This window comes from Ursus americanus, chromosome 36, assembly GCF_024610735.1.
Source record: "Ursus americanus isolate L20-20 chromosome 36, mUrsAme1.1.p, whole genome shotgun sequence".
In the NCBI taxonomy this organism is placed as follows: Eukaryota; Metazoa; Chordata; class Mammalia; order Carnivora; family Ursidae; genus Ursus; species Ursus americanus.
In genome coordinates, this window is record NC_142162.1 from 16,386,562 (window position 1) to 16,404,692 (window position 18,131).

Here is an 18,131-nt window from a genome sequence, read left to right on the forward strand (position 1 = left end):
AAAGTGGATGTGAATATAATTTTTATATAGCTAAATATAATGAACCATGCATACCCACCAGGCTTGATGTCCTTGTAAACAAAGCTTTCCAAGCCATATATGAACTCCCCTGAATGTGCGCCTGCATCCGCATGGCAGCAATAACCAGAATGCAAAGCATTTAATTTCACATGTAAAACATGTCTAAACTTAATTCAAAGAATTAGAAATCATGTAACAGACAAGTAAAATGTGGCAACACCAAAACAATCTATTTCTAAGGAAATATTCACAGTGAACCCATTTCCTTTACAAACTTTATCATCATAATATTATAACAAAATTTCCTAGTGATAAAAATTATAACAATTAATAATTTCAAATTAAGCAAGGCAGACAAATATCAATTATGGCTAATGTCTCATTGAATTATTTGAAATTTTCAAACAGAGCAAAGTCTGCTATTTTGGTTCCCTTTTTGCCCACTGTTTTAGCCATTTGCAGAATGAAATATTGCTGTGATATTTACACTAACTTCGGAGTTAGGTTTAGTCTGATCTGTTCCCTTTAGATATACTGTCTGAATCCTTTCTATCCATTCTTGTTAGTGTTGGCTACATAGCACCGTCCTCCATTTCCCTCCTCACATACAGACACATGAAGGCAAGTTTAACCTTGCTAAAACACAGCTTTGATGGCATCACGCCCTGGTTTTTAAAGAAAGGAAAAGGAAAACTTATTACTGACTCTCCCAATGGTTACAGATGGAAGTCCATGATAACACAGAACTAAAAATATAGGATCTAGATAGAACCAGAGCAGGTTCAAATTATAGATCTATCATTTACTACATGTGTGACTTAGGACTAACTTGCAGCTTTCTCAGCTGTAAAATGGAAACAATAATAGACTTGTATCACAGAATGATGACTATTAAATAAGTCAATACATATGAAGCATTTGAAGAATGACTGGCAAATAGTAAATACTCAATAAATGTTAGCTGCTATCATTGTCATAACCATCACCATTATCACCATCATGGCATGCAAATCTCTGAAACTTGACCTAAACTCAGCTTCCCAACTTATATCTAACTAACTACATTCCCTCAAACCCCCAAATTCTTAGCTATTCCCCCTACATGTTCTATACTTCCCTCTCTTTACTGTCCCCTCTACCTAGAAGACCCTCTTCTCCTTTTCTGCAAACTCATTTTTAGACATAGCTAAAATATTTATCTTCACAGTGTCTGCCCTGATCTCTTTGGCTTAACGTGGTATGTTCATTCTGAACTCCGTTACCACTCTTATCTGTACCTCTTTGAAGAGACTCAATACTTTCTCCTGTTTAGGATTGATTACGCACATTTCTTATTTTCTCAACTAAAATGTAAGGTTTTTGACAGCAGGATTCACGGATTTTCTGATTTTTATGTTTCCAACAACATGTTGAGCAGATTGGTATCAGAATTCTAAAAAGTACCTGGTAACTAAATGATATTGCCTTCAAAATTCTAATTTTAAACCTAGCATTCTATTCCCCAGCCAAATAAAACAAGTGCTCAAGTAAAGACTTTCAGACTTGAAAGCATTTTTACAATTATATCTAATGTATTTTTCTTAAAAGCTATGGGATACAGCAAAGTAACTAACAAAGAACAATAGGCAAAGGACCCAGAAAACAGTGAATTAAACACAGAATAGGGATGAAGACAATCCCGAGATGACAAATGCGCAGCAGGGCTGAAAAAGCAACCATTTCAAAGGGAGATCTCCAAGAGAAAAAAGGGTCCAGGGAGGGGACCAATAGGTGAGTAGGGGCAACTGGAAAATAACACTGATAGTCATGTAACAAATTTCACGTAGCAAATGAAAAGAATTAAACATAAATTTACACAGAAAACAAAGCAAATGAAAAAGAAGCATTTACAAATTCAAGAAAAACAAAACGTTGCATAAGAAAGGAATATAACCATAGTACAACATTTAACCTACACAGTGAACAATTACACCATCATAGTAATGTAAATTTTGACTACTAATTGGCCAAAAATTATGACATAACCATATTATGAGAAGGAGGGGAATTTAGAGTGAAAGGAGATGGTAAGAGAAGTAAACTCCTTGACTACCGTAAGAGGAAATCCTAGATAATACCTTACATTAATAGATTAGATAATGACAGAACATTAGTTTTTCTAAAACCGTGGTTCCCTTTAAGGAATGGGTTTAAAGGGTAAAGAAGAGCGCAACAGGAGACTGACATTTTTCAACAGAAGTCTTTTTGGCAAAACTATTTAATTTTAAGGTGTGTGTATACATCACTTAGATAAAATTAACATTTTAAATATAGAATATATAGGATTTGGGAATCTTTGGCCTCACTAGGAATTTCATTTTTCCCTTTATTTTATAATAGCCTTCCAGGAAAATAAACTTACTACAATAAAATAAAAGGAGAAAAATACCAAGAAGTTTATTTTTACAGTTGAGCAAACTGTTTAGAAATGAACTCACTTACATATCAATTTGATTTTTTTCCCACATGATTGTGGGCAGTACTGTACTTTAACAAAAGAAACAAAGTAAAAATACTTTCTTAAAGCAGATTAGCATGATGATTTTGTTTTCAATTTTATCATCTGCTGCTAAGAGTTGAATCACTTTCTCTCCTTACCTCTCTGAGTCTCTATACACGTGCCATGGTACTTTTATGCTTTTTTTTTCCTTAAAGATTTTATTTATTTATTTAACAGAGATAGAGATAGCCAGCGAGAGAGGGAACACAAGCAGGGGAGTGGGAGAGGAAGCAGCAGACTCACAGCAGAGGAGCCTGATGTGGGGCTCGATCCCATAATGCCGGGATAACGCCCTGAGCCTAAGGCAGCCGCTTAACGACTGCGCCACCCAGACGCCCCACTTTTATGCTTTTAAAACCAAGAAATAAGTGAAAAAATAATAAGCCTCAAAAATAAAGTATGGCATTAAGTAATAATTATTAATAATGGAGAAATGCAAAGCATCCAAAGACCAGGGTGTCTTTTATCATTCATATGAATAATAATACATGAAAATGTGACCCACATTCATAGAAAATTTAGGGAAAAAATCATATGCAGTCAAGATAATTAAATTCAGTGCAATTAAAAAAGCAATATCAATATATATCCCAATTATCCCATATATCACAATTTATCTCTTTTATTTTTTTAAGACTTTATTTTTTAGTAATTTCTATACCCAACATGGGGCTTGCACCCACAACCCCAAGACCAAGAATCACATGTTCTACCAATTGAGCCAGGCAGGCAACCAGAATTCATCTCTTTTATACTCAAAACATTTTTCTAAAGAATCTAAAATAATAATGTTAAAACTCAGTATCACTTTCTGAATTTTAGTTCTATATCAGCAAAACCTAAATTTTATCATCCAAGAAGCTACAGTGTAATTATTATATATTATATAAGTCTAATAGTCCTATTCACACAAACTTAGTGCCACAGATGTTCAGCCCCTATAAATATATCAAGTCATCCTTAATAGCCTCTCTGCCAGGCCTAAACATATAAATTTCCTAAGCATTAAAGATCCAGGAGTCAAAATTTCATACATACTCAATATAAAATGTATAGCACATTATCATTTGCCAATTAAGCTGTCAACTACTAAAACAGGAGAGACTATACATGCTTTTTCTTACAGTTCACTGGAAACGTGAAAATATTTTTTAAACAATCACAGTTATTTCCATCCAAAAATAAAAAAGAAAGAGGAATTTGGGGTTTGTTTCTGAAAAGGAAAAATATAACTTAATTTTGTATATACATAATAAATTATATGAGTGTATAATTATGCTGTTATATATATATTATGATACATTTTATTACCTGTATCAATTTATCTAAATATATGTCAATATGCCTACTCAAGGATATGTACCATTAAATACAGTGTGTTAAAAAATATTCTTAATCTGACCTATATCAAGAAAGAAATGAAATTCTAGTGCTCTCCAAGTCTTTCTCCTCATTTTATGGTACTATTTCCATATATACTAATTACCAAAAAGTGAAAAAAAGTAAATAATCACACTGAATTGTCATAAAACAAAACCATTTTCATCTTGCTTTATTTAGCACTAAAAAGTAATAGAAAGAAGAACACTGTTTTCATAAAAACACAGAATTCTTAAACTTCGGAAGACAAAATATGCTCAAGTATGAAAAGAGAAAGAAAAAAACATTTTTAAGCTTTTAAAATTTTCTTCCATTAAGACAGCCTCCTCTGTATTTTAAGTTTTTAAGTAATTTTTTTGTGTAAGAAATTTTTTTGTATAAGAAAAAGCACTTGGGGCAAAAAGAATTAGAATCATTGATAAAGAATCTTAATGAGCAAGCTATTTTTAAGAGAGATTTACTGATTCAATTAAATGTCAGCAGCTTAAGCTAGGAAACAAAATCTTAGTATATCTGAATATAATTTCTTAGTATATCTGAATATAATGCTGAATACAATCAGCAACTGGGGTGTAATCTGACTTGAAAGAGAAAAACTGGAAATTTGGAAAAATCCTTCAACTTATCACTCTATAGACTGCTTTTTCATCTTATCCTTATTCTTGCTCCATAAGACAAATCCAAATAGTCATCAGATTTATTTAGATAAAAATAAAAAAGTAAAACTTAAGGCAAGATGTTAAAATGTTGAAATCTGAAGAACCAGGTTTTAAAAAGTATCCTATACAATATAAAGAGATACAGCTAGGAACAGAATTACAGCACCATTTCCTCTAAACATTATCTCACTATACTGATATGCTGAACCTCATTATCTTCCATAGATACATCTAAAAATGTAGATTAAGAACCTATTAACATTTGGCAAAAACAAACAGGTCTGCAAGAACTCACGGAAAAGTCTCCAAAAAGTAACACTGTAAAAATGACTAGTTGAGGAAAGTGGGAAAATTAAACTGGCAGTGAGATAATACAATCACATGGCAATGATTCCTAAATGTAAGGCATGAAAATATTTATAGTCAATATTTTGAGATATAATTTTAAAAGAATATTCTTTCTTTGGAACCATGACTTATGGAGGCTTATGAAAGCATCCTCTCTACAGTGCATTAAACATATCTAAAATATAGGTGTATGTAAGTTTATCTAAAACATGAACATATTGTACCACTTCTCAGCCTTTTGGCTAAGATCATGTGTAAAACATAAGCATATTGTACCTTTCTCTGCTGCTTTTTGAAGGGCTTCTTCAATTCGGGATAGCTCTTTCTGTTTAATATCTTGCAAGGATTTTTCTTCTTTTTCAGCATCATATTTAATACCTAAAAATATATAGTTAGCTCACACACTAGGAAAGGCAATTATTAAATAAAGAGGAAAAGTTCAATCACATTATGATTGAGTGTTTATTTATACTGTAAGTCCTGTAAGCCATTTTCTTTGTAACTAAAAGAGCTGAATTCTTTAAATTAGTTTTACAAAAAGTTTAAACATAAATAAATGATTCCTATTTATTAACAAAGCTTTTATCAAAACAGAACCGAGGGAAAGAGAGAAATTAAAGGGATAGAGGAAGAAAGGAAAAAGGTTAAGAGGGGGAAAGAGTGAGTAGAAAGGTAAAAGGGAGAAACAGAAGGATGGCGGAAAATATAACAGATAATTTCCAGTTATTTTGTCTGAGGGGTAAAATTTTGAGTAACTATAAAATACATGTAACACCCAGTACTAGCTGGTATCAATACAGACTAATAAAAAGACTTTCAGAAAGTAATTCAAGAATATATATCAACAATCAGAAAATATATATTTCCTTTTCATCTAGAAATCTCATTTCTGATAATGTATCCTGAGGAAATAACAAAAAAGAACAAAAAAGATATCTATAAGAATGAGGTGTTTATAATGTTCAATGTATGAGCCCAGCTCACAATGAAATATCATACAGCCTTTCAAAATTACCACTATCACATATCAAAAATATACACATTAAGTAAAAAAAACAGATCCATGTTGTATATATAATGTGATAAATGCTATATCAAATCAAATACATACATAGTAAAGATTGGAAAGCAAAATATAAAAATAAAAATTGTGTTCGCTTTATTGTTGGGAAAACAAGTAATTTCTCCCTAAAATATCCAAACTTTTCTTAATATTATATTGTTATTCTAACTGAAAAAAGAGTTATAACAAAATATATTACCTAAATAAGCACTACTCTAAGGATATACTGTATGGTGACTAACATACCATAATAAAAAATTATTTAAAAATTAAAATAAATAAATAAATAAATAAGCACTACTGTTTTACATACAACATTCATTAAAAATTAAAATACTTTCATTTACAATGAAAAAAAATTACCTATTTCACACACATTTTTGAACGAACATTTATTCAAAACCAGAGGCAACAAAATAGAGGGAAAAAAATTTCCATTCTTTAAATCTGCAGATTAACGCATCAGTATTTTTTAAAAACTTATTTCATTTCATTCTCCAAAAGGAAATTATTTAATGCATCTCAACTTAAAATGAAGACTTAGTTACAAAATAAATATTCACAGAGAGGAGAATAAATTTAACAAATGGTTGGAATTATTCTTTCCAACAACAACATAAAAATATTTTATGTACAATTGTGGCAATATATATGTGTATATATGTAAAATATATGTCTATATGTGATATGTGTATATGCTTAGTTTATTTAAAGTATCTTCTATTAAACATATTAAAATATCTAACCAAGGCAACAATTTAATTTCACTATGCTGTTGCTGAATGGTTATAACCCAAAACAACATACTTGCTCCAGGGACAACAAGCAGGTACAGTCCCTCTAGGGTCGCAATAACTGCTTCTCCATAAAGGTTCTTCCAAGGAATCTTCAAAGTTAATTTATCTAAAGAAACATAATTTCAACCTTAAATTCTTATTTGGGCGGCTCCAGAAGATACACATTTCCCCTTTCCAATTAGAGAAAAGGTATAACAAAACCCTTCACACATATAATATGTATATCACTCAGAAAAATGAAAAGATTCCAACACTGAAGTTTGCAAAGATCTCTTCCATATTAGTTACTATTAGAAGTAACTATTCATACTGCTTTATACTTTTCAAACTTTCTGATATCATTTCATTTGATATTCCCAACATAGGAGAAGAATGAGACAGCTATTATTTCAATTTTGAAAACAGGAAACTCATTCCCAGAGAAGTTAAATAAATCACGTAAGTCTACTTAAGTCATCAGTGTGGATGCCAGAGTGACTCAACTACTTATACCACCAGAATTACTGGCACCTTTAAATAAAAATGCCCAAAGTTCAAAGAACTGTTTAACAGGAGAATAAGCAGAAGAGAAAATAAAACAGTGCAACATAAGGGAGCATATTTTGATTCACCTGCATGGCTTATGTAGGTAAGCCAGTTTTACCTGGGAATCTCTTCCCACGGTTAAAATCTCAAATCATTTCTCCATTTAAATTTTATTTTTCTTCTGTTTATAAATCTGTTGAGTTTCCTAAATAGCTCCCATGTCAGGGGAGTCTAGAGGTAATGCCAGTATACTTTTGGGCTATTTCTAAGTCTGATGACTTTATAGCGAGAACCACCTATATGTATAACAGATACTGTTACATATCTAGCTAACTTAGAAACTCCTAAAAAGTTGATCTGAGGGGTGCCGAGTGGCTCAGTTGGTTGAGTGTCTGACTCTTGATTTCTGCTCAGGTCATGATCTCCGGGTCCTCAGATAAAGCTCCGGATGCGGTCCCTGCTAGGAATGGAGTCTGCTCAAGATCCTCTCCCCCACCTCCCTCTGCCCCTCCCCCTGCTCACGTGCATGTACTCTCTCACTCTCTCTAAAATAATAAAATCTTTAAAAAAAAAAAAAGTTGATTTGATTGCCTTATCGTGAGCATGAGACTGAAAAAGTCAGAAATGCCCCTTTAACTAGAGCACAGCAAAAAACGGATTGTCTGTTCCCTATACCTTTTCTTCTCTCCACTTACCCTAACTCATTATCTTCCCATCCTTCATTATCCTGAATTCCACTGTAATTAAGTTAGTTATTTCACTGCCTCCCATTTATAGAACAGGAAATTTTTAAATCTTTAAGTAAAAGGATAACCAAGGAACACGAACAAATATGTCTAGCCCTTAGAAAACCAAAACATTCTTGAGCTTACTTAGCCACACTGACTTTACAGGTTAGGTGTAATATTTTAACCTAATAGAAATTGAATAACTAATATAAATGCTCCATAAAACAAAAAAGGGATAAATAATAAGAAAATATGCTTTGCATCCTTATATGTAAAGAGTCAATGAGTAACCCTGATGGGAGTCATTAAATTCTTACAGTATTTTAAAAGAAAAAAGAACAAAATGTGAAACATTAGCAAACCTCTTCTAAAATATAAACCTAGTTCTATAATATAATAATGTAAAAGTTCTTTAGTCAAATACAACTCAACCAATACTCTAAAAATACAATTTCAATATGTCCTAAAATTGGACCTAACTTCTTTGGAGACAAACATATATTCATCTTGCCTCTCCCACAGCTACCTATGTAGTCTCACACATAACAGTGTGTGCATAAATACCTCAAAGGCAAAAGAAAGAATGAATGGTTTTAACTTTACTCTAGGATTTCAATTAAGCATGCAGAACCACAATACTTCAAGATACCACCACAGCTAAATATCACCACTTCACACAGCACAAGGCTCTGTATGACAGACAAATGAAAAAGAATAATGCATGCCCACGGATGCTTTCAATCTAAGGGAATGTCTTCTGTTTCAAGAGACAGAAACATAAAAATGTTATTTTAAAAGGAACACGTACAGGTGATATAAAGTAGACTCAAACAGAAGTATTCAAGTAATCGCGAAGAGATGCTAGAATAGTGAAAGACAAAGCCTTCCCTGAATACAAAATAAATGAAGAAGGAAAGCCACATGGTGAAATAGCAGGGTGATGAAGTAGAAGGACTGATGGTGGGCATAAGTGAAAATTCTAAAGTAAGAGCAAGTTGTCTAGGGCTGTAAATTACATTTTTAAAAAAGTAAAAATCAGGTAGTATGGAATAGTTGAGAGGACTTCATGGGTTAACGTTCTATTAAAAAATTTCTTCAACAAAGATGAAGGCTTAGCTATGGATGATCTTAGTGTAAGAGTTTAGCCTTTGCAAAGACTTTCTACTTACCAAGACATCCTCTATACCACGTTGCTGCATAATATATCAAGCGAAATGATTGAACAAAACATGAGGAAAATAAGCTACACCTAAATTTTACTAGAGTTTTGCAAATTATACCACTCTCACATATAAAGAAAAGGCATACAGAACTTACATATCAATTTTGAAAATCAAGATATATTTTGTGTAGTAGAACCAAAGCCTAAAAGGTATCATTGCACTTCAAATGTCCTTTCATTTTAGAGGGTAATTTTCTACCCTTTCGTCAGAAATTTTGAAGTATTTATGTATTACATACAACATATATTAGGCCCAGAGCTCCAAGAGCTCTAGCCAACATAAGCCAAAAACCTCTCATATTTTTGTTCAAGCTAAAAAATGTTTTAGATTAAATAACACCAGAAAAATAAAAAAACTAAAAGGATTAAGAATAACTCAAGTGAATAGTACTTACCAATTTGGCCAGCTTTGACTTTAAAAGGAACATCCAACTCACTCTTCAAAAGGAAGAAAAAAATTTAAAAGAAATTTTAAATTATTAAGCTCCCCCCAAATCATCTATGTATCATCATCTAAATACACAATCATCTCAAAGGAAAAACATGAAACAAATTTTCTGTATTTGAGTAACTCAGAACATTGTTGGGGAAAAAAAGTTTCTATTGACTTAAATTTGCCTTTGAGGAAAGAATTCACAAGAGAAACAAAACTATAAATAGGAACAATAGGAAAAGAGTTTGTAGCTAAAGAAAGTAATTGGATAAACTGGTTCCTTGTTTTAATAAACCAAACCAAGACAGATAGAAATGCCATGAACTTTTAAAATAATGATGGACACTGCTTATCTAAAATACTAGAATAGGAAAAAAAGAGTCCCTTCACAAAAATTAGTTGAAAACAATAACTGAACAACTATTTCACTCAAATAAAACATTTGGTAAATAAACAAAAGAATCTTAAAAGGAAAGGGAGATTCTCCTCTTATTACTTACCAAACTAGCATTTACTTCAGATTAAGTTACTGACAGGTACCAATCATTAATAAAAACAAACTTTCATTTAGCTGGATTCCAAACCACTAGAAAGTACAAATAACTTTTTTATTCACAGAGTACTAAACACTAACTGATATTCACAATGATCACTTGAATCTTTAGAATTATTAAAAATTAAACCAATCGGAATAGCCCTGTTGTTAGATGTACCTTATTACATACTATCAACCTGATGACGGAAATATAGTACTTTAGGTAACAATTAACTAAAATAATCAATTTACCCAATCATCTGATTACTCAAACATTCTAGGTGAATAGGAACTGAATATAATACTGATCTTTTTGTAGACCAAAAACAAAATTTCTCTCTGGTGGTAAGAGAGCAGCTCTATACCCAAGGTGGCAGAAGCAGGTGGGGGGGGGCGGGGAATGCATTCAAGGGCATTCGTATTGTACTTTATGTTATGCAGAATACCAACTCTGAACTATACACTTCTGAAAGTTTGGGCTCATGCTCACTTTGATCCTCATGAAATAATTTTTCACAAAAAATAAATGTAAAGAATCCATATTCAAAGTAAAACCTCATCAATCCAATTTAATCAGGGAAAGGATATTAGTTTGAATTAATGGAGAATATTAATTACAAAAGAATTTATTATATTTAACTATAACCCAAATTCAAACTAGGCTAACACAGAGTTCAACTGGTCTCTTAAGTATGTTAGATATATATCCTCTCACCCCAATTCTATTTATACTTCTTTCCTTCTAAAATATTTTCCTAAAATGGGGAAAAAATAACATTTATTCCAATCTCCAGCAAAAGAGTCTTAAGTTCCAAATTTTGGGGTAAAATTTAAAAAGTTGCAGCATCCTATATAAATAAAGGAAGAGAAAGAAAATTTAAATATTTTGAGTATCCACTACTTGCCAGGCTCTACTTTTAATCTTATTCAAGCCACAAAAGCACATATGTATTATATCATTTTGTATTATTAACTCCAATTTAAGGACGATTGAACTGGTGCTCACAGAAACTGAGAAACTTGCCAAAAGTCACATAGCTGATAAAAGGGCAGCACTAGCACTGAAACCCAGGTCTGCCAGACTCCAAGGTCCATGCCTTTTCCACCATGTCTGCCAAGTTGTTTTCAGTAGAATATAATCAATTGTTACTTCTCATGACAAAGCTCTATTCCTGGGATCTTCAATACCCAAAACTGGCTTCCCTGAGACCAGTCATATTAGCACTTCGGGTGTAAGACTCTCCTTAATTACACAGTTCATCATGTAGAAATCCAACCAGAAGTCAACACCAGGATTATAAAACATACTGTAGTTTGTTAGAAATCTGACCTATTAATTAAAGAATAAACTCATTCTGAGGCACCTGAGTGGCTCAGTGGGTTAAGAGTCTGACTCGATTTTGGCTCAGGTCATGGTCTCAGGGTCGTGAGACTGAGCCCCACATTAGGATCTATACTAAGCACAGAGTCTGCTTGGGGTTCACTTTCTCCTTCTCCTCCCTCAGCCCCTCCCACCCCTCACTTGTGTGTGCTCCCGCTTGCTCTTTCTCTCTCTCTCTAAAATAAATAAATAAAATCTTAAATAAACTCATTCTTAAGTGACTTTATAAAATCAAATTAAGTCCAAAAGGCTAAAGCCTAACAGGGAGGGAGGAGGAGTAGGTGATGGAGAGCTAGAATCCAAAAAATCTACTTGACTTGTTAATATTACCATAATATTATAAGGCTGGACTGTCAATGTATTTCAAAAAATACAATTATTCATTTGATAAATTGTTAAAATAAAATTCTTACTTACCAAAAAATATGTAAAGATAATTCTGGAGAAAATTATTTAACGTAAGACAAATGTCTACTACAAAGCTATTCAGTCAAATTAAGCCAAGGAAAAACATTCCGCTTTCCAAGAGACACCATTTTGATCAAGAGGAAAAAAAATCTAAATTTTTAATTTCAGATTTTCCTATAGCAAACAGTTAAATAAGTAATCCTTCTCTGAGTGACTCAATCAACTTTATCTGGTACCTGGTACCAGATACCAAGTAACCAAGAATTTCTAAGAGCTTACCAAATTAACTGAGTAATCAACATAGTCTGAAAACTTACCAGAGCATTTTCTTTTATCTGTAGGTTATCTAAAGCCACATTACCTTTAAAAAAAAAAAAAAGAAGGAAAAATATGGAGTTAAAATACCAATTAGTGTAACCTGTCATAAAGCAGTACCAAACACTACAACACTATGCTAAGTGCTAAGACAATGGGTAAACAAAGCAAACTTTAAGATCTTAAGCAGCTACCAACAAAAAGAGTTGCTATATGTGTAAGTGGTAGCATATATATAGGTCAGTCCAATACAAAAGAAATTACAAAATATTTAAACTGGCTAACATTCAAACAGACAATGAGAAAGAATTTGGAGACTCTCAGACTGGAGAACTCTAGAACCAAAGAAAACACCTATCATTTTGAATGATTAAGTTAAAAACCTCAAAAAGAAAAAAAAAAGGACATAAAGAAATGACTATTAGAACAGATCGATTATATGGTAAACCAGGATTGTCTCCTTAATTATGGTATCAATGAACATTCTCTACAGGAATGTAATGTGGTCTTTTAAAATTCCAAACACGCTACCTTCCCAATGATTACTGTTTATGGTTCTAAAGTCACTTTTTTGTTTTTAAAGTAAACTCTCCACCCCCAATGTGGGGCTCGAACTCATAACCCCAAGATCAAGAGTCACATGCTCTACCAACTGAGCCAGCCAGGCTCCCCTACGGTTCTAACGTTGCTTAAGTAGTCCAATTCTTCTTAAATCTATTTAAGCCATCATGATACTATTATATGAATCCAGTTTTAAACACTGTAATTATATTTGTTGATATATTATACTTAAATATTCTTGCTTACATAAAAACCTAACCAAAAGAAAAAAAGTTTCCATTTCACTTAAATTCTCTAAAGGTTTATAAAACTATCATTTCAATATTAAATGCAAGCATGAATTATTCAGTTATGTATTTTCTTAACCACTCATGACACATGTATATTTTTTAAAATACTATACTTACTATGCTATCCATAAGTATTTTTCAGTCAAATAATTTTTCCCTCACAGTATTCTGGAGTGAATTAAAACTAACATTTAATTATATTATGCCATTGTTAGAAATGTACTTTACCCCAGATCACAGATTTTTTCAAACAGAAAGCACCTCCTATGAGTTAGGTGCTGAAAAGAGAGAGATGATAAGAACAACATCCCTGTCATTACAGAGCTCACGGCCTAGCAAAGGAGACCAAATTTCTAAAATTTTGGAAACATTCTAGTGGCATTCCTGGAGAAGAGTGCACAGATGCAAAGAAGGAGACACTTAACTGCCTAGGCAGATCAAGAATTCCCACCAAAGTCTAGGCTGGAAGGCCAAAGAAATATTTACCAGGTGGATAAGAAAAGAGGGCAAACACACGTGCATGAGTAAGACACATTTTAGAAACCACAGGTGGTTTGGTGTAGCTAGAGGGTGTGAGAAAAGGATAGGAGATAAAAGTCAGAAAGGTTGGCAAGAGCCAGACTAACAAAGAGTTTTTAGGATGTAAAGTTCAGACTGGTCACAACACAGAGATGAAACACATAAAATAGGGATGACAAAAATCAGAGCTATATTTTAGAACCATTACTCTGTTCTTTTAAGAAATAACCATGGATCGTCCAAACAATTTAGCGACAATGGTACTGCAGTACTGGTTATAAGGGCAGAAAGAATGGATGAATAAGAAGGAGGGAGAACAAAGGGAGGGAGGACCTAAAGAACTAAATGTCCAAGAAGAAGGCATAAGTCATAATACATCTATAATATATAGCAAAAAATAAAACAGATATGGGAAAATATTTACATAATATTAAGGTTTTTTTTGGGCAAAGATTGATCCATTCCAATATAATTTAAAGAGTATATATACACACATACAAAGAAAACAACCGTAAGACTAGACACCATAATGACCAGAGTGGTTGTTTCCATATAATAAAGTTCATTTGCTATAGATATATTTTAAATTTCCTAAAATAAACTGTTGAAAGCTGCAAAAAAAAGGAGAGAAGGAGGTAAGAAGCCTCACAAATGGGAAGAAAATACTACTGGCATTATAATAGGAAGAAAGGGAAAGAATATAGGCAGTCAAGCAGCATCTACAATACACTAAAGATATGAGGGGTCTGGATGGCTCAGTCCATTAAGCATCTGACTCTTGATTTCTGCTCTTATCATGATCTCAGGGTCCTAAAATAGAGCCCATGTCACCTTGTGTCACCCTATGTTGCCCCCCCCACCGCCTCATGTTGCCTGGGAGCCTACTTAAGATTCTCTCTCCCTCTCTCTCTGTCCCTCTCCCTGCTCACGTATGCACTCCCTCTCTCTCAAAAACAAACAAAACACTAAAGAGAAATTAAACCCCGAAATAGTAACTTCAGGGTCAAAGAGGTAGAGCCAGAGTAAGAAGTTATTTTATAGGAAGAACTGACAAGATGACATCACAGACCAAATGCAGGGATAATAAGGTAGTTGTGGAAAACAGACATATGTTCTGGAATTGGGGGAAAAAAAATCCTTAAGAAGTATTATATGTAAAAATTACATAAAAAGGAAAAATATTCCTGGATTTAATTCCATCAGATGCTGAATTATAAATAGTTACAACTGGTAACTCTATTCAAGCCAAAAGAAGTGAACTGCACAGACCCTAGTACATATTTGAAGCAATCCAAACTAGTTCAACAAGATCTAAGGCCCATACAACAGAGACCTGCAAACCTGTTCATGAATTTGGATTGCTCTACCCGGCGATCCTCACTCGTGGGTCAAATGTCACCAGGAGTGCTCATAAATAATCTGCATTAGATATGAAGTATTTTTTTAACAATTATTAAAACACTAACATAATGTGTGTAAAAACATAAAGGCGATTAGAAAAAGTGGACTGTTTCTACCATTGTGGCACTTTGATTCTTTAATGAACAGACAGATTTTAAGTGTGAAACACTGAAAACTACCAACACGGCTAACATAGTTAAACAAGTATACTTAGAAAGTCAGACAAAAAGAGATAATAGTGATTAGTGATTATTGTTAACAAAATTAAGGATTTTTAAAATATTTTTCAGTATTTTCTAGTTTTTATAATAATCAAATATGATTTTTATGTTAAAATTATACAAGTTGTAATAAGAATGGAAAACAAAATAAAGGTAAATTCTAATGTCAATAGGACCTCAATATATTTTATATACATCCCCCCTACATCTAATATCTACCTTACTTACAAGACACATTAAAAAAAAAATCTTATTTCTGCTTAGAGTCTAGCAAACAAATGCATATTTCCTCTCTCAAAATTGTGAATGCTATCTAACAAATAGTAACTATAACAATGAAGTAAGAATGACACATTCTGTAAGTTATTTGCACTGAAGGAGGAGCCACTAGCCCTAATACAAAGCAAAGGGAAGGAACGGCAGCATATTCCAGATTAACACCAGGGTAAAAGGGCACTCCTTCAACCAGTAGATGAGTACTTTATCTAGGTAAGGCACTGTGCTAACATGTACTCTTCCATTAAACTTCATGCCTTTCAGCAGATACATAATGCAGGAGTTAAACTGCCTATATCCTCAGAATGTTAGAAATTGTTTATGTAAAAAATAATTTATGAGACTAAGATTAAAGCAGACCCCCTACTAAATATCAACCATGTTATATTTAACTGAATACTAAGGAAAAAGTTAATATTTAATTTCCTGTTTTTACTTCAAGATAACATAATAATTCTATATATAAGCAATAACTTTATTGCTATAGCCAGATCATAGGGCTAAGAACAGAAGCCATAGAAAGCTCCTGAAAATCTGGAGGAAGGGTAAATATTTGTGTCAAAACCTTAAAAAACAAACAAGAAAAAGAACAAATAATAATTGGAGATGGATAAACTAGATAAACTTAACACTGCCAGCAAAGAGGGCACTAAAGCCAATCCCACAATCAGATGTCTTTAATCTCATGGAGAAGTTCCATGGAGACCATGGTGACAGACAAGTAAGGAAGTTCTATGAAGTGATTTCCTTTTATGATGGACTGACAGGCCTAAAGGATGAGAGCAAGCAGTAAGTGCAGTATGTTTCAGAAGAGGTTTCTCATTCTCATCTTATGACTCTCAGTAATAAACTAGAAATACTTTGAAGAGCATACATAGCTAGGGAGTGACACACAAAATTTCAAACTTAATCTTAAAGATTGATTGATTGATTGATTTTTGCACGAGAGAGAAAGAGAGAGAACGTGGGCACACAAGCAGGGGAAGGGGCAGAGGGAGAAGCAGGCTCCCCGCTGAGCAGGAAGCCAAGTGCATTCTGGGCTCCAATCCAGGACCCCAGGATCATGACCTGAGTCGATGGCAGATGACCAACCAACTGAACCACCCAGATGCCCCAAAGTTAATCTTAAAGGGTATTTTCAGAAGTACCTTAAAGGGTAAATCCTGGATCAAAATTTATCTAATAACCTTTACTAAAGAATCAGAAGATAAAAATGTTGGTAAATCCATTAAATTAGCAAATGACACCAAGGTAAGCAGAGTTGGAGTCATTGCAAAAAAAATACAATAGAAAAAGAAATGGTTGCTAAATTATAGAAAACAACCACGTTAAGACATTTACGAACACAAACGAAATGGTACTGGAATAATACGGAACAAGTCTAAATCCAAGAATGGCTTCTAAAACTCAGTAAGAGCCAACAAAATAAATGAAGAAAGACAGTACTGATGTTAAGTTCCTCCAGTTAGAAAAAATCTTCCTGAACTTTCACAGAAATTTAGCTATACCTTTCTTATGGTCCTTAACTATATAAAACCCCAACCTGATTATAAACTCCTTACTGATTCTCCTCATAGTAGGTGCTCAATAAACACTGACATAGGGGCGCCTGGGTGGCGCAGTCGTTAAGCGTCTGCCTTCGGCTCGGGGCGTGATCCCGGTGCTCTGTGATCGAACCTCACATCAGGCTCCTCCACTGGGAGCCTGCTTCTTCCTCTCCCACTCCCCCTGCTGTGTTCCCTCTCTCGCTGGCTGTCTCTGTCAAATAAGTAAATAAAATCTTTAAAAATAAATAAATAAATAAAATAAACACTGACATAATTGATTTAGAATGCATATTATACTGGCATAGAACAACTACAATAGGAACATAAAATCGTTCTAACTCTCTGAGCTATAACCTTTCTTGATCCTCACAGTCTTCTAATGAAGGAGATAGGATGTAGACATCAAGCAAAAGAAACTGAGGCACGGGGAGACTAAATGAGTGGCCTAAGGACACTATGTCAACCTAGTAACTGGTAGAGCCAGGGCTCAAATTTTCTGATGCCCAGTGTTTTGCTCAGAACATCACACTGTCTCCCAAAGAGCAGAGCAGAATGGGTAGAGAATTTTAATTTTGAAGATAATTCTATCTCCCTTCAGGAGAAACAAATGCCATACGTTGAGAAGCCTGTGCAGTTGGTGGATCCACTTTTGGTCTTTGCATTTTAAGAGTGTGAAAAAAATCCAAAACCAAAAGGGAAACTCAAATCAGTAAAACTAACTAGGACAAAACCAGTAAGTAAAGATAGAGTTAAGGTTTACGTTAGGAGGATTATCAGAAGAAAGGATAGTGCCACAGTGGAAAACACAGAAGGAAGAGATGGCATTGCAAAATGACCATTTTAGTACTTTACAAAAGTCTATGTTTTTACAAAAACAAAAACAAAAGAAATTCATAAGTTATAACTATTCAGAACCATAAGGATCTTTAAACCTAATTCCCCCTCACTTTACATATGAAAAA

General features: G+C 33.3%; 1 protein-coding gene across 4 annotated transcripts in view; it reads right to left on the reverse strand.

Moving 5' to 3' along the window:
- The window catches only part of VPS13C (vacuolar protein sorting 13 homolog C), a 218,369-nt gene that overhangs the window by 147,402 nt on the left and 52,836 nt on the right, over positions 1–18,131 (reverse strand). For all 4 annotated transcript variants that reach the window (XR_006782128.2, XM_087859292.1, XM_045810443.2 and 1 more), the window contains exons 2-5: positions 12,357–12,400; positions 9,678–9,720; positions 6,818–6,913; positions 5,224–5,325 (exon numbers count right to left, since the gene is read on the reverse strand). Coding sequence is in view for 3 of the 4 variants with exons in the window: in XM_087859292.1 (XP_087715418.1) it covers positions 5,224–5,325; positions 6,818–6,913; positions 9,678–9,720; positions 12,357–12,400 (285 nt within the window). In the remaining variant the exon portion in view is untranslated. The remainder of the gene's footprint in view (positions 1–5,223; positions 5,326–6,817; positions 6,914–9,677; positions 9,721–12,356; positions 12,401–18,131) is intronic.